General features: G+C 40.9%; 1 protein-coding gene across 3 annotated transcripts in view; it reads left to right on the top strand.

Moving 5' to 3' along the window:
• PEPD (peptidase D) overlaps positions 1 to 22,236 on the top strand; it is a 112,217-nt gene that overhangs the window by 59,645 nt on the left and 30,336 nt on the right. For all 3 annotated transcript variants that reach the window (XM_015873939.2, XM_015873941.1, XM_015873940.1), the window contains exons 10-12: positions 72 to 140; positions 5,199 to 5,276; positions 20,565 to 20,713. In XM_015873939.2, coding sequence (XP_015729425.1) covers positions 72 to 140; positions 5,199 to 5,276; positions 20,565 to 20,713 — 296 coding nt within the window. The remainder of the gene's footprint in view (positions 1 to 71; positions 141 to 5,198; positions 5,277 to 20,564; positions 20,714 to 22,236) is intronic.

Here is a 22,236-nt window from a genome sequence, read left to right as displayed (position 1 = left end):
GGCTTGCTTTTCCTCTCTGTCTTGTGGTGCTTCTGAATGCACTAATAATTACCAGCTCTCTTTCTTTTCAGCCTTTTCCAGCACTATTGCTACACCCGAGGCGGCATGCGCCATACTTCCTACACTTGCATCTGTGGCAGGTAAGTTGATGGCTTCTATTGAATTGTTGAAATGTTTATTGTCAGTTTCCCACTGGATAATTGTAATATTGTTCCTTTGAGGCATGCGGTGTGTTTGTGAGTGCCACCAGAGTACGTTTGGAACTGTTTCCACTGGAAAAGCCGACAAAGGGTGGCAGGTGTTGGATCTTAAAGAAAGGGCTCAGTTACAGGTTCCACAGTGGCGGCTGCTGCTGCTGCCAAGATATGGCTGTGTGCTCATATCTGTGCCACAGTTGGCTCTTTCATTAAGTAGAGTTATGAAGAAGGGCTCTAGAGCTATTCTTTGTTGTTCACAAATACTTTTTTTGGAATACACCTGCAGTATTTCATAGCATTCTCAAACTTCTTTGAGGTTTGGCTGCGCTAAAATTGATTTGGGAAAGTGAGTTTTGGAAACATCTATTTTCTAGCTCGGCAGCCGGTGTTGGAGCTTTTGAATTTGAGAAAATACAACTTTTTATAAGAAGTTCTCCCTTCAGTTGTAGAAATGCATGTTTTTAATTCAAAGAATTTCAGGAGAATAGCATAGGATACACGTGAAGGACAGCTGTGCTCTCTGTGCAGAGATTAATCTCATTTAGTTAATGGATATATATATATCCAGTCAGAGATATGTGACAGATGAAGCACATCTATTAATACATAGACTCCACTGCTGGATCTAATGACACTCAAGGCATTTGTCTGAGTTTACATAGGTTATTTATTTAAAAAAAAAATAAAAAATTAAGGTAATGATGATGTTATTTTGCTTCAGGGGTAATGAAAATGATCAGTATCTCTGCTTTTTTTCTGCTGTTTACTCAATTCATTATTTGCAAATGCAGTTTTCCAATTTATATGCCAAATTGCAGTAGGAGCATGAGCAGTTTTATGGCAAATTGTGCATCTAAATTGTCAGGAAATTTTCCTGTTTTAAGTACCATCATATAACTTGAGAATTAACATCCCATTGCAACAAGACTTCATCTCTGTGGTATCATTACTAGCTGAGAAGGTAAAATCAAGTTGTCTCTGTGCATGGTTTTCCACTGCCATACAGACCTCCACACTTACCATGCATCAGAACCCATGCTGCAGAATGGATTTGGGTACAGAAACTAGAATCAGGGATGCCATCGCTAACCCTATTGAAACTCCTACTGGAGTAGGAATGTGGTGTGAAGGGTATTGAGTCCTTGTCACGGTACAAGATCCAGACAGCACCCTGATGTGTGGTTTTAGCTGGGAGTTGGCACTGTATCCTACCTCTGCTACTGACAACGGAGACAAACTGGGTTTAAAAGTAAAACAACAGAAAAGAAAAAAAGCCTTTGTGAATGAATAGCTGCAGTCTGATTGTGAGTAATGAAGGAAGAACAAATAGAATTAACCATTTTAGGTTAGGTCCTAATAAAATTGATATAAGTAGATCTAGTTGATGAACTCAGTTAACATGATAATGGTAAAAGGAATAGGCGTTTTTAATTACCGTGGAAATGTGGTCGTAAATACTATGCTTAACTACATTTAAGATTAAAAATAGCTTTTACAATTAGGGTTTTTGAACAGTTAGTATGATTATGTTCATTCTGAGTTCTGTTTTTTTCCACAAACTTCAAACAATGATATTTGGCACATTCTTTCCTTTTTAAGCTCTGGCCTGATAATAATTTCCATACGAGAGAATCATGCTTTTAATTTAAAAATGTTTTCTGTTCAGGTTTTAGAAAGGTGCTCTTTAAACGAGATGGCAATAGTTATCAATGCTGTGTTTCATGTAGAAATCACTTGCTGCTGTTTGAGTGTATGCATTTATTGCTGTCACTGTCCAGTACTGACGCTGTTCAGGAGATGGTGAATGGATGTTTGATGCAACTCAATATGTGTCATGTATTCACTCCTGTGTATTCACTGTCTAATCAGTTGAGAATGATAACACATGTTAGTGTTACGGCTTGTCACATAGTTTGCTTAGTGCTGGAGTTAGCAATGCTTTCAAAGGTTGTCAGCTTGTCGATGGTTTGAAGCCCCAGCTGACGTTATGTAAATGCAAATAAAAGAGAATAGTGGTACCTGGTAAACGGACTTAGATATATTCAATTGAAATCTCTGAAGCATTGATTTCAGAAGGATGTGCAAATACTGTGCAGTGCCTTGAAATTCAGACTGCTCCTTGCAGTGCCTTAGTGCACCTAGTGGTTATTTTGCAGAGGAGGAGGGTGAAGGTTCAGGCTGCAGTACTTACTGTATCCTTGCTTTTTTTCCTTTTCAACACAAGATTTTAAAGTTTCATCTCTTAGATGAAAAAGCGAAGAGAAGACTGCTAATGCTTCCTTCTGGATTGACTCCATTATTTAAATAGTGATGGAAGTAGCTTGCTGGTTCAGTCTGTGGCCTGTTGATTTTTCTTCAGATCTTAGCACAGAGCTAATAGCTGCTCTTTTTCTTATGTTTGATATGCAACTTAATCCTTTTCTTAAAATATTACTGACATACCTTCTCTTTCTTCTGCTCATTTCTTTTCACAGTGTTTCCTGATTTGACATGTATTTTGAGGCCTATTTTCCCTTCCTAGTAACCTGAATCTTTTCCTGCTGTTTGCAATCTCAGTGGTGCTAATTTGCTGCTTTTCTGCTGCTCCATGTAGTTCCTTCTGTAACAAACATGTTTTTGGCACCAGTTAGAGGCAAATTATTAAAGGGATGGAAATAGGCCCATAGAAGTCTGTTAGAAGACGTGCTGCCCAGAGGCAGACTTGGACATCCTTGGTGCTGACCTGCAGAGGCACAGAGCCACTCGGCCGGCACCTCCTCACAGCTCCTGGTGTGGAACTCTGGCTCTGGTGTGAGAACTTTTAACTGCTGCTCTTTGGGGGAAAGAAGGAGCTTCTCCAGCAAAGCTTGTTTGCTTTTCGATGGCTTTGGGGTATTGTTTAAATTGTTTTGAAAGCCACCTTGAAAGTCTCACAAATCATTACGAACGGTTCCTGGTTAGCTGTAACGTTCACCTCATGGGTACATGTCGCTTTAGGGAAGTTTCTTAGTGTTGCTCCTAAAGCATCTTCCTGCCTTAATGTGTGAAGGTATTTCTAACGAGGAGGGGCTGACTCCTACCTCTTGGAAGCAGGGTGGAGGTGTGTCCCCGCCAGTGTTCAGTGTGGCTGAGCCATGTGTTTCTGAAGCAAGTCACCCCTGTCCCAGGCTTTGGGCTGTGCTGAGACAGAGCCAGGTCCACATTGTTTGCTTTGCATTTCTTCTGAGAGAGAAACAACTGTGAGAGCTTTCAGGAGCAGGGCTGGTGTGCCATTGGTGCTCAGAATGAGGGCCCTGCCTGGAGCTGGTGTGGGGAGATGAGCCTCTCACCTGACACAAGCCACACAAGTGCGTATGGTGTGGGGATCTGGTCTTCTGCACCAGCTGCTCCTCTGTGTGTTGCAGAGCCAGGGTTGGAGTGAAAGATAGGGAGCTTTAAATGCCAAGAAAGACTGTGTGCTGCTTAACGCCTAAGTAACAGTGGTAAAACACAGATTTGTGTGCATCTTTGGTAACAGTTGGTGCCAAACTTTACAGAAATATTTAGTAAACTAAAACCTTTACATTAAACTGTGCAAAGGAAATCCCTCGTCTTTGTATTTGGAACATCTATTATTGAAAACATTTGTGCAGTGTTCATATTTGAACGTAGGACTTGTTTATGCTGCTGAAATGATGCATAATGCTGAGTGCCAGCAGATGATAAGTAAACAAGTTATCTGCAAATATGTTAGCATGAAGTCATGCCCTTAAGCTTCATGATAAATTTTTGGATAGTTGATCATAAGTATATGCTATTTGCTTCTCCTTTATCTGCATTTCTAGAAAGAGATAAGGAATAGAGTCTGCAAGGAAAATCCTGGCAAAGTGCTATGGAGAGTGTGTGTGCATGCCACTTGTGGGGTGCTACCATTGGGGCAGCATCGCAGAGCATATCAATTGCAGCCTTAATTCTGTGTGTATTTTAACTCTTGATATAACAACTTTAATTTTTCCCTCAAGTTTTGTACAATTATAAGAAATACATTCTCTGTCAGAAAATTATCCCTATTATTCTGAAATCTTGCCCCCCCCTTCTCCCCCCCCCCCCCCGCTCTGGTGGTGCCTACTGATTCCTACATGCTAAAACAGTAAGACAGTGATCTTACTTTGTATTAATTTGATCCAGCCCTTTAGATTGAACATCTTCTGAAAATTAAGAAGGCCTCTGCTTTCTCATCCATAATCCTTGCTGATGGAGTTGTTATATTTGAACGAGCAAATAATCGATCAATTAAGTATCTAAAAGTTTGCAATTACTGCCTGTATCTTGAGTGTAACATTTTGGGGGAAATGCAGTGTGTTTTTACTGCTTTTGCAATTGCACTTACCAGAAGTTTAACTTGAGAAGTATGTCAGGTTGCACATTTACTTCAGCATCCAGATGTGGAGTCCTCACTACAGGAAAGACATAGACCTGTTGGATCACATCCAGAAGAGGGCCACAAAAGTGACCCAAGGGATGGAACACCTCTTCCACAAGGACAGTCTGAGGAGCCTTTGGCTCCTTAGCCTGGAGAAGGCATCAAGGTGACCTGATAGTGGCCTTTCAGTATCTAAAGGGGAGCTACAGTAAAGAAGACAAACTCTAGCAGGGTCTGTGGTGATAGGACAAAGGGAAATGGCTTCAAGCTTAAAGTGGGTAGATTTAGTTTGGATATAAGGAAAAAGTCTTTTACAGTGAGGGTGGTGAGGCACTGGAACAGGTTGCCTAGAGATGTAATTGATGGAGACTCCCTGGAGACTGCCAAGATGAGGCTGGATCAGGCCCTGGGCAACCTGATCAAGCTGTTGTGTCTCTCTTCATTGCAGGGGAGTTAATTAGATGGCCTTTAAAGGTGTCTTCCAACTCTAAGGATTCTGTGATTCTGTAATTCTATGGTTACATTTTTACAATGTTGGATTTACAGTGTTCCTTCTTATGTTGTGTGTTTTAATGTTTCTTCTTCCACTAATTGTGGTAAATTTTCTTTTTGCCTCTCAGTGGGGAGAACTCATCTGTTCTGCACTATGGGCATGCTGGAGCCCCAAATGATAAGACTATTGAAGATGGAGACTTGTGGTAAGAATTTTTTTATTTGATGTTTTTGTTACATTACTGGCTGTGTTTCAATATTTATGTTATTTGTAATCTTGGAATGACTAAACTTTTAGAGCAGCATGTAATTTTGCATGCCAAGATATTCTGATTTCTTCCAAAGGTCCTGTTATACTTCCATCCCCAGTTGAATAGGAAATAAATTAAGTAGGAAAAAATACAGTTCTTGAGAGTTAGGCATTGTAGTAACATGATTGCAAGTACCATACATTTTTCTCCACTTGTTTTAGATTGCACATGTTTTGCAGTATCACTGCAGATAAAAGCACTGTGAATAAAATCACCAAAGACATTACCATGGATTTAAAGACAAACCTAATTGTGTGGCATGTAACAGAGGAATACAGCTTTTGTACTTCACCTCTGAGGACTTTGATCAGAAAGCCTGCATTTGTAGAAGGATGGAACTAGTTCTGGAGGAGTTAATCATAGCTATTTAGTGGAGGTTTTGTATGAAGCTGCTTTTGTAGCATGTGCAGCGAGGGTGCAAGTATGTTTTTTAACAGTTGGATGTGAAGATGTGGAGGAAAGCAACTGGGTATTATCATAGGACCAAAAGCCCTTACAGAAAACAAATTGATTTTTCAAAAGTAATAAAAAAAAGCCTTGTTAGCTGACATTCTTTGTACATCTGCAAGGACTGCAGAATGCAGTATTACTTTATTAATGTATTAATTACAGTATATCATTTCTCTTTAGTAGTGTAGAAACTTCTTTACAAGGTTTGTGTGCAGTGGTTTATGTACTAACTTCGAATGTGCTGAATAGTTTACTAAGCCAAACCGTACTGTTTATTTATTGTGCTACAATGGCTTTGACTTATAGTCACATTGTGTTTGGGTAGATGATATCCTGTGAGGGTTTTTTTTTATCAGGTAGGGCACACCAACATGGACTGTGGTGTTTGATTAAATTGTTAGAAAATCACAGTTTGTGTTACCAAGACATAACACAAGGTATTATGATGTCCTGAACTTTAATATTAAAATTAAGGCATTTACACAGTGGAGGGAATAGTGTCATTGGGAAAATGCAGGAATGGAGATTATAAGTGGGATCTCTGCAAGCAGCAACCCCACATTTTTTTAGCTGTCTCAATAATAAGAGCAGGGATTAACTTTGTTTGAAATACCTTCTTCCTGAGATGGTCCGGTTTCATGTCTTAATTAGATGAGGTTTGCCAGGTGTAGATTGGCTTTTAACATATAGTTGCCCGGATCACCTTGACCAAAGCCTAAAGAGGCTGATGTGGTTAGCTTGGCTAACAGGGGGCAGGACGACCCTTCTGCTTATAAAGATAAAGAAGTTGTAAGAAAATGTAATTGCATTTGTGTGAGGATGATTTAAAACTATGCTCATTTTCTGCAGTTTGGGAAAAAAATAAATAAATAAACTCATGAGTAGCTTCAGAATACAAATTACAGCAAACCTCCTGTGTGGTTTTACTGTATGCGTTTACCGATTTCTAATTTGGATGTAGATGTGCCTGTGTGCATACAGAGTATGTTGTTTAAAATGACAGCATGCTGATTTGTTTATGTATGTTAAAGAGTTTGCGTATTTGGCTCTCAATTATGCTCTTTAACAGCTACTGGGAGCCCTCTGTTGGATTGTCTCAGCAAGCCATGAATACAGAGAAAAAAGTGGCTTTGCTTTTGATGAAGAGGAGGTGGGATTATTTCAGCTTCTGCCACTAATTTTGGTATGAATCTACTGTAATAACTCCCCAGAATAATGGAATCTGATAGAATCAGAAAATCAGGTGCTTGGTGTGATTTCTACTAAATTGTTCAACAGGGATTCACAAATTTTTCATGAAATTGTATAATTTATATGAGTAACATTCAGTCATTTAGCAGAAATATGCTACTTGGGTGCCTTATGTTCTAAGCAGTGAGATGAAGCAACTACCAGCAAACAAGTCAACAAAATGGCCAGGGAAAAAAAAAACAAAAAAACAGAAAACAATAGATTAATGAGATTAATGCCTTTCTTCCTTGAAATAGTCAAGTGTTCTTTGAGAAATATTAGTTACAAGGATTTGCAGGTATCAACAAGAAGCCTTAGGCAAAAGTATTGGGCTATTGCAGAACTTGTTTAAGACTGACACTCTGACTTCTCCTTTAAAAACTGTGCCACATTTAAAACAGTCTGATTTCATGACTTTCATTTATGAAAATTAATCTACATCAAGTGGATTTATTGCCTCTGTAAGGAACTGAGAATTAAGTTTCCAATATTGCATCATAATCCACATCTTTACAGGTCCAGCTTCTGTGCTGGAAGATCTCAGTGCAAGGGGAGGCCTATAAGGAGAAATCCTGGCATGGCTTATAAATATGGACCGTCTTGTTACGCAATAGACTGAACATGACAGCCCTGCTTATTAAAAACAAAATAGCCAACACAAAACATTGCTATTGACAGAAGTTGTACTTCTAGGGCTTCAGTATTCAACATGCATGTGCAAAGCACTGTACTGATGTTGATATCAAGTATGAATATTACAATTAGAGCAAGCCAGAATTATATAAATAATTCATGTATGCTAATGCCTGTGTGGTGGACAAGTGCATGAGTATGGATGGCATGGTTTAAAACAAGCACTTTTCCTGCACAAGAGCCTGCTGTCTTCATGGTCAGAAAGGTGACACAGACAAATTGCCAGGCCAGGCACCCTTGTGCATCGCAGTTCTGTGTTCTCTGCTCATTCACTTTGTGTTAACATTTAAATAAAATCTTCTGCTCAGAATGCTGAAAATCACCATTACAAGTGCGTGCAGTGCTGATGTACAGCCAGGCTAAGATACAAATACTGAGTTTCTTCTGTCATCGTAAACTTGTGGCAGCTTGGAAGAAACTGAGCCCAAGACTGAGGTTTACTGCATTATCTTGAGGTATTGCATTATTCGTTGTGTGCTGAGATACCTGCTGGTTCTGTAGTGAGGCTGTGACTTTGCTTTTGGGAACTGGAGTCCTAAGCAGTTCTAGTTCACTGTCTCCTGCCCTGTGCACAAGAGGCCTCAAAGAGTCATGAGATAACCACAACCCATTTTCCAGTGGGTTTTGAGCCCCACTGCCACCTCCAACACAGTTTGGATAACGAAAGGTCTTTCAGTGTTCAGAGGGAAGTTAAGTGGGAAGTTATTACTTAGGGAGAAGGAGAGTGGATTGAAAGAGCACAGATTTAACCTCCTGTGGTGTTCAGCGTGGAACAACAGCCATGTCTGCAGGGAAAAGTGGCCATGATATTACGTGGGGGAAAATGTGGGGCCAAACATCTCCCCTCACCTTTGTGGTTTGATGTGTTGTATAGGACCTCTTGGAGGTGTTGAACCTGGGGTGTGTATTTTACATTTTGATTTTGAGAAGGTATTGAGGAAAATGATAGCTTGTTGCATTCAGCTCACTGCCTTTGTTGTGTCTGACATTGTTCCAGTGTTATATTGCAATTGATTCCAAGTTTGACAAATGGGGGGTACTTCTATGATCTTAAAATAAAGATTGATTCTTCATGATGAGACTCATACTTAAATACAGAAATGTAAGATAATAAGCCTGACCACAGATGCTGCAGTAACAGATACAGGTATTATAACCTGAGATGATTTTCTGTGTGCTGGTTGCAGGCCTCTGTCTTTTATGGCTTCTGACAAATGCGTCTCAGTGAAAATTCAGCACTTATTAAAACCAACCCTCATTGGCAGGCTTACTGGTCCTTACATTTTTCCTTGTTACTTGGTCCACTCTGGCTTTGCAGAATGCTGCAAGTAACCGTGTACTCTGCTGAAGCACGTGGCATTCCTACCTTGTTGTTGCATCCTCCTATGTCACGCTGGCAAGGAAGGTCCCCCCATCCCAGCACAGCCCTTGGGAGCAGGGTCCCTGCAGGGAGTCCCACAGCGTGATTCAATGAAAGAGCTCAGGTGAAATCACAATGAATATAGGAGGTGAGCATCAACTGCTCACCAAGTCAGCAGCCCTTGGAGAGATGCCATTAACCTTGTGTTCACAGTGGGCCTATCTATTGTTCGTAAAATTAAATTATGATGTGACTTTAAAAGTTTCAGAGAAGCAGGTTGGATCATCATATGATGCCTTGCATTTTCTGCAGCTGTTCCTCTGAACACTCCGATATAAGCGTACTGGTTCCAGTGAGGCCAATAAAAGCATGCAGTAGCTGTGGAGAAGGCTGCTTCCTGCTGGGAAGGTTCTTGCCTGTTTTGGCAGATAGTTTTATTGCATTTTGGTGCCAGAATTTAAACACTGGAAAACTCTTATTAATGCCACAAAATCAAATGCAACATGTTAGAGAAGTGCCATCTTAGCATAATGCGTCTATGTTAAATGTTTTAAATGAGTCTTGGCTGTAATAACAGGTATAGTTATTTGCTTAGGCAATTAGTAGAGTTGGGCATTTGAAAGCAATCCGGTGTTGCAAAATGATTTTATTGGACTAACTTAACTCTGAGGAATATTTTCATACTCATTTCTTTCCTTAATATTCTAACACCAATTTGAAGCACCAGAATTACATTGACACCAGGGGGCACTCAAATAAGTGCTGCCTGGAACTGGAGAGCTTTGTGCTTTGATACTGGAAGCATAGTGGAGCGAGCCACAGCGCCTGGCCAGGAGCATTGCCTTTGCATGTAAAGCACATTCCACTTACTTGTGCTAGGTTTGAATTTGGTTCCGTCTTTTTGGCACTGTTATGTGCCTTTTTGTAAATGTTTTGTTAGTACAACTTCTGGTGCTCTTGAAACACACTGATTTAACTTCTAATGCTCCTCCTCTTGGCATTTCAGAAGCTTTGTCAATCGTGAGGAGTTTTTCTTGACGGCATATAGAGGTAGTTGTTGAGACAGTTGTTCTGTGTGAGACAGAGAATCACAGAATTATCAAGGTTCAAAAGACGTAGAAGATCATCTAGTCCAACCATTACCAAGACTGCAAGAAGATGCTGCATCTCAGGGCTCTTTATTGCTCAGTTACCCTGATGAGATGAAGGGCCATTTGTAGGTTTCGTGGTGGTGTTGGTCACTCAGAGGCGCACAGAGAATATCGCAGAAGAAAGTTTTGTTTGTTACATGTTCATGTTTATTCCTAAAGGGTGGGCCTTCTGTTTAGTGAAATGTGCTACTTTTCTAACTTCCCCTTTTTATCTGAAAGCATAGTAGAGAATTTGCTATTATCCAAAAAATTGTTATTTTCTACATAAGATGTGTGCATTTATTTTCTACGTATACTCACAGTATGCATATGTGGTGTATATTGCATTGAAACCACCTGTGTATTTCTCTTAATATTACTTGGTGTTATTTGTAGAAAACTGCATTATTCCCTTCTCTGCATGAATAAATAAGCTTGCAGTATAAAAGGACTTTTCCTGAGTACTGAGGAACTATCATTTATTTCAGGAAAATATTGCAAAGACTTTCAACTATTCAGCTGAAAGACTTGGGTGAGCTTGTGCTGCTAAGGAAGGCAGAGGTTCGTTGTGCTTCCTTTCCAAGCCGTGTTTTGGAATTTGCACTGTGTTTTACAGAGTTCTCTGATATTAATGCCAACCTGTACGCCGATCTGCATTTGTCCAGGTGGGGGCAATGTTGCATTAAAAAGCAGAATCCGACCAGTCCTTATGAATCATGTAGTAGAAGTCTGCCCTTTTCCACCCAAAGTACTTCATTGTCTGCCATTAAAACAATTTATCCTACGGAACAAAATATTGTATTTATTACTTCTTGAAAGCACTGCCCTTAAGATGCCAGGATATTAATGTGTCAGATGTAAATGCTCCTCTATTTTATGTGGGTGAGAGTAATATTTTCATTTGGCCCTGCGCATTTCTACGCGTTTTGAAGTTTGATGCTATAATAATATGCAAAAATTATGGTTAGCTTTAACCTTTCAGTCTGCAGTTTTGAAACAACTGGTTGTTAGTTATGGTTTTGTTTCTAATAATAATAATACCAAGTACATTGCTACTACTTACAGGCTGATTGCAAAATCAACTGGCTATCCATTTCTGAAACAATTCCTTTGGCTCAGTGCCTTTGGTTTGATGAAAATTTGTTGTTTTCATGAAGTGGAGGTATTTTTGTCCTTATTTTGCCTATGGAGGATAGTATTTGTAAGCTAATCTACAAAAAGAAAAAAAAAAAAAAAGTGATTAAAAATAGAAACATGTATTTTCTAGACTTGGCAATAGTTCTCCTTGAACTGCTTGGGTTGTGTTGGTGCTGGATAATTCAGGTGCTGGGGGTGCCTCCATGCCTCACAGTGCATGAGATTTTTTTTATTGTTGCCTCTAAATGAGATGTATCTTTCATATTTGTAGGTTAGTATTCCCACCATAGTTCAAAGCACCTGATAGTGTGCAGTTACCTTCTTGGCTTCTTTTGTGTTGATTTAATTAGGGGTGTTTAAATAAAACTAGCAGAGTAAAGCCTAGTATTTTTAATAGCTGTCAATTTAGTATTGAACATTCACAGATGCCTTCCAGTTCAATCCACTTCTGGTGGTGGTCTTTGTTGACATGAATAAACGTCGAGGTATGTCATAAATGCCCTAGGTACTGCTTATTGTGGATACTTTTCGATGGCAAATCCTTTCCTGTTGCTCTTGGTGTGAGGAACTCCATCAAAAAGTTCCAAATAGAATTTTAGAGGGAGTCTATCTGGTTCTTACACTGCCCTATGGCTCAAAGTGGAGGTGCCAGTAGGCTCCAGCACACCCTCTGGGTACCACCTAGGAACCAGCTGCAATTCCCAGTCCCTACATTCGGAACAGCCTTGTGTCTGTTCAGGAGCCCCTTGCTATGCCCGGGATGGGCACATGGCTCTCAGCACAGGGTCATGAGTAGCCCTCCTGGTGTAGTAGTGCTCCATGTGCAAGCTGAGTCTCTGTAGACCTTTAAGGAAAGAGTATTTCAGATTTCAGGTGCACATTGCCATGCTGTGCATCCAGCTTGAGGTGCTGCTCAGCACAGTAGGGCTTTTTTCTGAAAAAGGAAAAAATGTTCTTCCTGGCATAGTAACAGGTGTGGCTGGGGAAGGGCAGCAGCAAGATCCTTGTCTGAAGAACCAGTTGCTGACTTCGTTACTGCACAACTGATTTGAACGTTTGCACTGATTTTCCATGAAAAAGCTAGCAGCCTTTTTGTTTGTTTAGTCTGCATTCAGTTGTCTCGTTCTGTGCAGTATTCTGACACCCCTTTGTGATGGATTCCTTTTGAAAGCTGATCTTTTGGTGGTTGACAGAACAATCCTAAGGACAACCACAGTAACTCAAAAAAGCAAACAAAATTACGTGAGTGTGTACCACTGGTCTCTATCTTGGTTTTCATCAAGGAAAAGAAGACCAGAAGCATTAACCATTTGTTTACAGGAATGTGTGTGAGTGTGCACATACATACAGTAAGAGTAGTTTTGATGGTGTTTACAGTGAAAATCAATGGGTAAAGGTCTGACACTTCACCTACTCCTGCGATCTGCAACAGTTGTTTGTCCAGGTCAGAGTCTCAGAACAGCAGCTGAACGCTAAGACTCTCAAGTCCAAATGTTAGCGCGTGAGAATAGGGGCCTGAATCAGAAATATCAGACGTGTGCTGTTCAGCTTACACAGCACCTTCTGATTCTCACTGTAGGCATCTAGAGTCATGCAAAATTTTGGTCACTTGAAAAGGTAGCTGTGTTGTTCATGTTCTATGCTGGTATCTCATGGTCCTGGTGAGGAGTTGATGTGGTTTACTCTCTGCATTGTGACTGGGATGTGTGCAGCAGTCAGTGCAAGCCGTTCCTTGCACATTCTCTCCTCCTCCCTGCAGCTCTGACATCCCACTCCATGTTGGAGCTCGCAGCAGGTGGCAGCGGGCCAGAGCGTCGTGTTCACCGCCATCTCTGCTACGTCGACTTTTCTAAAGAGAGTGCTGTTGCTTATTAAATATGCCAATTAAAAATGGATAATAAAACCAGGGGGAAAAAAGCATCCATTCAGCAAAAAGCCAATCTATTTGTCAGAACTTCACCTGGGAGTTTGCCTCACCTGGCACATTGCCTGCATGGATCTGGTAGAGGTGTGAAGTAGGCAGCACTGACACTTTGCCTTCTGCGTCTCGTAAAGTCTCAGCTGTTGCCTCATCCTTCTCCCTGCCTGGCAATACCAGCTCACTATGCCCAATCTTTATTTGTACCCAACCCTTCTTTACTGGAGGGATCCCTCTGCTTAGCAGAAACATGGGGAGATGGCTGTCAGGGTGAGTTCTGCTGTGAATGAGCTAATCAGAAGGTTCTTGACTCTGTGCTGTCAAATGTTACATTTATAATACAACATTGATACAGACTACATGAGGGTGAAGGAGGGGTGATGCTTGATTATGGAAATTGATTTTTTTTAGTGCAAAAGCTTAAGGTGGTTGTCTTCAATTTCTTCGATACACAAATCTTGTAAGCAAGGGATTCCTACTCAACCTCTACGTGAAAAGAATCAGAAATAGCACAGAAAATCTTAGTGGTTTTTTTTCTGAGCCAACACTCACATCCAGCTGACTTGGTGAGTTCATTGAGATTTAGATTTTCTGTCCTGTGAGATAAATGGATCTGAAGTTCTGCCTGGCTCAAATTACTGAGAGAGAGAGAGCGGGCACTCCCACACATCACTGCTGGTTTAGGAAACCATTTTCCCAGAGGCAGAGCAGAAGGGCACACCTTCCCAGCAACCTGGGGGCATGGCCACGCACACCTACGCACAGCTGCACACCTGTGCCAGGCAGTGAGCCACGGCTTCTGCGGCTGTGGGAGCGAGGGGAGCTCTGGCCAGAGCAGGACATGAGCGCTCAGGGAGGGTTGTTTGTTTGGTTACTGGTTTATTTCATTCTTTTTGGTAACCCTGTCAGCCAACATTTGTGCGTGTTCTTGCTAAAGCCTACTGAGTGTCTTGTAGTTGGCAGCATAGGAGTTTTGGGCACACAGTCTTCTCTCGTTCAGAATTCAGTGAAGACTGTTGTTGTTTTTCAGCCTCTCCTTTTTGAAGCAAAGCTTAATGGTACATTTTGCCATCTCTGCGTGAGAAGGTTGAGACAAGCCTCCCAGTAGCTGTAATAATCTGGGAGAGCCCAGACAGTGCTGCAGAAGTAGCAGATTTGGGAAGGCTGTGGAGAAGGTGGACATGAGGACATGCAGCTGAAGGACAAACACAGAAGTATGATGAGCCCACATGTAAATTGTAGCCCGATGTGCGTAACAACAGTCACATCATCATTTGCTGTCTCTGTAATTGTGTTACTTGTGTGGGCTGCAGGATCTTCTATTGAATATGAGACTTAACTACAAAGTCTAATGCTTTCTTTTGACTTTCTGGAACCCAATTTCCTACACATGAAATACTATAACACTTCTCCAAAGTGGGTCTAAACTACAAGGATGTTGGTAATAACAGCTGGTCCTACAGTCAGCAGGCCAAGGCTGGCTGCATCTTGCACAGAGCCAGTGCTAAGCCCTCTCTGTATCGTGTCAGATAGAAGTTAGTCAGAGCAGAGCACCTCTTCCAAAGCAGCTTCCTGAGTATGCAGAACTTTATGCTATTCTGTTCCAGCTCTCTGTTGGGCTTTGTGATGTTATCTTACTTGAGGTTGCTTTTTTAGTTGATAAATCTTGGCTGGTCAGTGGATGAGTGAATGAAGAAGTGTGTCACTAGAATCTCTATTTTATTTTGATATCATTTACTGTAATTTATGCTTGTGGTTGACTGTTTAAGCCGCTCTGTTTCCAAATCACATGGCACATTTCCAAAGATGCATCTCATAGAGATCCTGATACCTGATTCCCTCAAGCTTGAAATTGCCTTGAAGTGTTTAACCAAACAAATAGTCAGCTTTTGTTGGTGTGTGACTGCTTGAAGATTTAATTGCTGCATCGAGTGTAAAGCACAAAGCGTGCTCTTGGCAGACGTGGAGCATAAAACAGGGAGTTCACACAGAACAAAATCTCCAGCTGGGGGTGACTTGCTCTTATTGCCATAAGAGGAGAAAAAGGTTTGTGCACCTTGATTCTGGCTGTCCTGGGACTGGGCTGGCACCAGTTCATCCATAGCTGCTCTTAAGTGTGTTAGCTAATAATGACTCAGATCTCTAAAACCTCAGTAAATGTAACTGAGTAAAGTGCACCAGTACTCATAACTGTGCACCTTTAACCCCAGGTATGAGAAGGACATGGGTAAGACCTGGCGATAGCAGCTTTCTGATCACTGGTCCTGCAGTCCCTGGGGGAAGGGAAGGCTTTGTTCTGAGAGCAGCTGGTGCTGTGGGTGCTGAGGTTGGACCAGCCCCGTGCCCAACACACTGCACCAGGGTCTTGTGGGACTCATGGCAGCAGTAGCTCTGCAGTGTTCGCTGCAGAAGACAATTTTACTTTTGTAACTGCTGAGGAGACCCATTTCTGACTGTGCACGCAGAGCAGCAAGGTGGCAGCTTTTACATGTGAGCTCATGGGAGTAGCTGTCGGCTTCCCAAGAAATGCCTGCGAGAGCTTGTCTTTGGGTTGGGTAGGTGGATGGATCACTAGAGATTCATACACATGGCTCAGATATCCCAAATAAAGTATTCCTTCCCATTGTGATATTGGCCATAATTTGCCTCATTGCTTGGCAGTTTCAAATTATTTGACAATAAAAATGTCAGCAAGCCTATAAAAGTTAAAAACATGCTTGGAGGAGGAGGAGGTTGCTTTACTTTGAAAAAAATAATAGTATACAGTGACTTTACGCAGAAAAGAACCACAGTTTTTCTAACTGGAGTGTTGGACAAATTGATTTGTGGTGCTTTGCAATCAGAGGTTAAGAAAGTTAAAAGTGGTATTTAAACACCTATTATTTTTCTGGAGTTTAAAGCCAAAGATGTAAGTAGAAATCTGTGTTTCGTGGTGCCGGTATTTGTGGAGGTGGCAGGGCCACCTTCCAGCTCACCTGCATCGTACCAGAGCTGCTGCCAAGGGAAGGTGAAGAGAGCTTTAGTGCATAGCATCACGTAGACTTCCCAGTACAGCAGTGCCTTAAATCCTGCATCCTCCTTAAAATCAACAGGGATCAAGCGTCCCTGAAATGTTTCTTCCAGGCTGCCCTGCTGGGTTGCTGCAGCAGGGCACTGGACTCAGGTCCTGGGGGCAAGGAGGAGATGGGGAGCCAGGACCTCCAGGGACAACCAGAGAGGTCCCCGCTGGAGCTGTGAGCTCGCAGTATGTGCTTCTGCTGCTTCTCAGCTGGGGACTGCGTTATGTGCAGCATGATCTTAAGTAGCATCAGGTTTCTTGCCTGTGAGGAGAATGAAATGCAGTTTGTTAGTTTTGAAGGTTAGTTCTGAAACGGATGCAGAAGGCAACTTTATTGGCTCTGTTGGCTAACATTGTAATACTGTCAGTAGAGTAACTGAGGGGTTATCTGATTTTTGTAATACTTCGTATTGCTCAGTTTTAGTTAAGTGTATGAAGTATTTTGCAATATGTTTAGGAAAAATCATAATAAATAAATATACATATCTCCCTTAGGAGATCTATGCCCATTTAATATATTTGTTGTGTGTCTTTTACACATAGTATAGATTCTTATTAGTTCTAGAAAACAAATTGAAACAGTAATGTCGAGTTTTTAGAACAGCTTATGTCTTCCAGTTGTTAAACGTTCTTACATGCCATGCACTTTTCATCCTGAAATGGAGCTTTGCTCCCAACAAAACAATGCAAAGAAAGATTAGATTCTCTGTGCAGAGATTCAGCTGTGCAATAAAAGACTCCATCAGATTCGGGCTCCATCAGTGAGCACGCCAGCATGTAACCACGCTCTCTGATCACCGGCATCCCTTTTCTGGCCAGTTTCTCATCTGAGGCTCCTCAGAAACGTGACATCCTCAGATTCCTTACCTGTGGATACATCTAAACCCACACTCCACAACTGCTCTCTTCCTGAAAAACAAAGAAGGATGTCATGTGATGGAATTTGTTATCGTTCTACAGAAACAAGAATTCTTGACTTCTGTATAGAATAGAAAACATAGGTAGTCCCTTAGAAATGTAACGTTCCTATTTCCCTTTTAGATAAATCAATAACGTTTGGAGATTTTTATATGATTGCATATGTTACTTTACTTTAAATGATCCTTAAGAGGTAAAGCATAGATTAAAGTGTTTGAGGCCTGTTCTTATTTGTGCATTTAATTTGTTTATATTGCTGCTGTATTTGATATTACTCCAAATAACATGAAGTAGTTGTTTCTGCACATGGCCTTTGTGTGACTGCGTCATCAGTTCATTTTTCATGCAGTTGAGTAACTACTAGAATACATTATTAGTTCATCTTACTACCTAGCAGTTACTATCTAATTTCGGGGTAAAGTAACGTATTTTATCTAAGGAACCAAGAGTTAAGCAACCTGCTTTTAGAAACTTATTTCAGTTAGGAACAACGGAAGGCAGCAGCTTAGACTTAGTTAAGTATGCTTTATCACGTATTTTTATAATATTATAAATATATTAAATTAATATTAAATTAATATATTAATACTATATATTATATGATATTGTTTTTATCCTTTATTTTTATAAGTATGCTTTATCACATATTTTGCCTGGCAAGCATGGATACAAAACTGGGATTTTCTAAGGCTCCCATTATTTTCTCAGCTACAATAGCAACAATATTTGGTCTATTTCCATGTCTTGGGAAACATTTAACTTCAGTTGGGATCATATCCATTAGTTAAAATGGAAGAGAATTCCCAATAAGAGCCAAAATATCTCCCAAATGTGTGGTTTGTTTTGAATGCTTTTTCACTGAAGCATACGGTCTGAAAGGTGGTGGAATTTGAAAGATCCCTCATCTCTGCTCTTCTTTGGAAGCAAGGAAACCTGCACAAATGGTGCTTCCTGGCTTGCAAGCCTTCTGTAGTGAACCAGCAGCTTTCTGACAGCTTTTTTTTCCTTGTTACTTAATGCTTCAGTAGCTCTAACAACTATTTAACAACCTCTAAACGATGAATGGGTATAAGAAAATGCTGATAGTTGTAATTTTTCAAGGAATAGTTAGCATGACACCTACAGTAAGTTCAGGTTAACCGCTCTACAGGTAAAATCCAGAAGGAACAGTAACTTCTAGTAGACTTGGACAGGGATGTTGAAGGCTGTGGGTCTCAGCTTCACTGCAGCCGTGCTGAATTGACACTTATGGAATGGAACATGTGGGCCGCAGAAATCCCACCAAGCACCATGAGACTTTGTGATTGTTGAAGGAGTTCCATTTGGGATAGGTTGAAAGATCAGCAGCTGTTCTAGCAAGTATATCAGGTTGGTCTGTTAGAGAACCCAGCAGCTTCTTATGTAATTCTTAGTTGCTGCAGCTACTTTTCTGTGTCCTAAGATATGATTTTCTGTATACAACACTAGTATTTTATAGAAGGGAGTCTAGCCATAAAATCAAAGCTTACTGTCGATGGGGTTTCTAATGCTGAGGTTTGGCTAAGCTTGTTTGCTATATTGGTGTCAAATCCTGCTTTTTCACCCTGTGGGTCTGACATTTTCTGTCTGGTGTGTATCTTTTTTCAATTAGTGACTTTCTCTTTTAAAATACTGTGTTTCATTATTTAAACAAATGTCAACAGTACTTGCATTGACTCTGCCTGCACATGTGTAACTTTGCAATAGTCTCTGTAACCTCCTAGAGTGTGCTGCTGTAGCTTTAAGCCTCCAATTCTTCTGCATCTGTAAAGCACAGGGTTTATTCCTGCAGTTCCAGTCCTGCAAGTCTCTGCAGTGAACCTTGCCCGCCGTGGGGAGGCTGGTGATGACTTCAGCAGGGCCTGCACTGAGTGCAAAGATTCATTCACAGAGGAAATTGCTGGGTGGATTTTAAAATTTGAGTAAATCTTCACAAGTACGTGTGTTTGTCTGCGTATGCAGTGGAGCAAGAGGAGTCTCAGCACTGCTGAAGTACTATCTTGCTTTATCACAGTTGCATTAGTTTGCTTTCTGTCTGTTGCTTTCAGTGGCAGTTAGGTTAGAAATGGTGAATGTTCACAGCCAAGTTCCTATTGCAGTTCCTAATACTTACCTTTACCTGGCCATGCATGCTGGCTGGGGGCAGAGCTGTGCCACACACTTTTGCTAATTGCTGCTGTGACTGGGACTCGGAAGCAGAGGAGGCCGCAGCAGTGCCCTTCCTTTTCTGCTCCATCTGCCTGGCCTCGTGGTGGAGCAGAGGCATGAGGCAAAAAGTTCCGAGGTGTTTAAATACAGCAAAGGAAAATTGTGTTTCACGTGATGAGAGTTGCAAGCAGTTGTTTGAGGTCACTGTGAGAGGACTTTAATTGGCAGGTTTCAGCTGTGGTTCATTACTTAAGAAACCAGGAGGCCACACAAATACTGTGTGTCAAGACCAATGTCTTACATGTAAAATGTGTCTTGTAATCAGTACGTGATGAGCTTGGAAGCTATTTGCTAACTATTGTTTGGTCCAAATGGTTATTTGGTAATTTGCTGATTTCTGAGCCAGTTGAAACAACTGCAGTGCTTTATCAGGTGGGCCCAGGAGGCGCAGTATTGCAGATGTATAACCAGATTGTCTCACAGGCACACACAAATGAAAGTTTTTATGTTTTTTTTCTTTGATGCATCAAACTGTACTAAATCCTCTTTTCTGGTTGCATCTCCCCATAATGTGTGTTTCTTTAAGCCCTGTTAGGTAAGTTTGTCTTAAAGGAAAGTTTGTATTATGAGCAGAGGCAGTCAACCTTTATTGGAGGCATTTTATTTAAACCATCAAATGTGTTTTGACACTTCAGTACAAAAGGCCGTGATTTAATTAGCATTTCTCTGTTAAGTTTTGAAGTTAGACCCTTTACATGGTGCTGGCATTTCTCAGGAAAGAAACAAAAGAAATTTCATCTTCTGAGAAAAGGTCCCAGCAACTGGAACACCTGGAAAAAGGTTCCTCGTGTGACTTCCATCTTACTTCCTGAGCTCTTGCAGTGTTTCAATCCAGGGCCAGCACAGCTGGTGGAAGTGTCCATTTAAGCTCTAGGTAACACAGCAAATGCCCTTATGCTAGCAGGTTGCTGTCATCTCATTTTACTTAGGAACAACATTCGGGTGGGGATTATGTGGCCAGCTACCAAGATGTGGATCATTCTTGAAAGCAGAGCAAGACAAATATTCTTACAGTTTCTTTGAAATTAAAATTTTAATTTTTTCCCTCTCTGTTCCTTTTTAGCCTGTTTGATATGGGAGGAGAGTATTACTGCTACGGTTCTGACATCACCTGCACCTTCCCTGCGAATGGAAAGTTCACTCCTGACCAGAGGGCGATCTACGAAGCAGTGCTGAAGTCATCACGTGCTGTCATGAAAGCTGTCAAACCAGGTAAAAGATCAGTACATGTCAACAGGAATTGAGGAGCTTGATGGCGGTATTCAGGCTGTCAAGACAATTATGTTTGGAATTTAGAAACTGCTAGAAAGGAATAAGGTGGCAAAGCTCATTTCCATGTTTAAACACACCATACAGGCGATACACAACATACTCCCATGTAACACTTAAATAACTCATAGGCAGCTATTAATAGTATTTAAAATGTATTTTGGTCTCCTGCTTTTTTTAAAACAACTTTTTTAAAAGGATAAGTACAGCAGTGACAGTTGTTATTCGCTGTTTACACTGGCAGCCATGTATCATGTAAGCTTGTGCCAAAGAGTGAAGTCAGAGTTTGAGTGAACGTGTCATGCTTCAGTTTATTTCAAGCATTTTCTGTATTTGTCATGTAAACTCAATAGAAATCTTCTGATGAAGGGGAGGATAAAGTGTGTATCTTTGAGAATGGTACTCGGTTGGCCTTAAAAAGCTTTAGATAGCTCTGGCTATCGAATTATTTCACATATGCATTTAAATTGAAAGCGAGCTAAATTCATCAAACGTATGCCTGGCTTGATGACAATTTTATTTTCTTCAGTTCTACTTTAAGGGCAGCAAGTAAATGCTCTTAGAGCCAAATGCTGCTGTGATGTTGAGTATTTCACTGATGAAGGTACTTGAGCGTTTCTCAGTAAAACTGATAGAACAGGTTTGAGAAAAATGTACTTAATGTACAAAGTGCACTTGTACTTTATATTTACCGCATTAGGTTTCAGACCTCGGACCCTGAGAGCATGGGCTTTCTGGACTGCCAGGCAGAGCATATGTAATTTTGCTGTTTTACAAGCTGGCAGCAGCACCATTCATTTGAGCAACTTGGAATGGAGCAATAACACTTGAAGCTTTTCTGAAAACCGAGACCAGATATTCTGCTATTTTAATAGCAGTGTGCATATTCAACTTTTCTCCCCTGAAGATTCCTGTTCATATTTTACTTCACGTTTCAGTGCCACATTTCATGCACTATTTTAGCAGTATTTCTCACTAATAAGTTGTGAACTACCTTCAGAACTTACGAGCTAATACGATTCCTTACTCAGGATTATGTGAAGAGTTGCTCAGTTAAATTATCCATTTGTGTACAGTCAAGAAAATAAGGACATGCTAATTCTAGTATTTCTGCATATTGCTTACAAGAATCCTTTGCAAGTCATGTGAGTTGGAGATTTGCAGACAGTTTTCCAGAGACATCTTTCTTAATGTGTGGGAAAAGATGGGACTGAATCTTCTGCTCTCTCACTGTTCTTTAGTTTTCTTGCCTGCTTAGAAGAATGGTGCAAATGTGCTTATCCTGCTTATGAGGCATGATTTTAAGAATCAGATCTTACTGGAAGAGTTATTTATTTCTGATCACATCTCATTGCTTTAAAAAGGCAGTCATATATATATGAGCACCAGAGGTGCTCAAGGCCAGGTTGGGTTGGGCCCATGGGCAGCTTGATCTGGTGGCTGGCAATGCTGCCTATGGCAGGAGC

Source organism: Coturnix japonica, chromosome 11 (genome assembly GCF_001577835.2).
Source record: "Coturnix japonica isolate 7356 chromosome 11, Coturnix japonica 2.1, whole genome shotgun sequence".
Classification (NCBI taxonomy): domain Eukaryota; kingdom Metazoa; phylum Chordata; class Aves; order Galliformes; family Phasianidae; genus Coturnix; species Coturnix japonica.
This window is presented reverse-complemented; position numbering and strand designations above follow the sequence as displayed.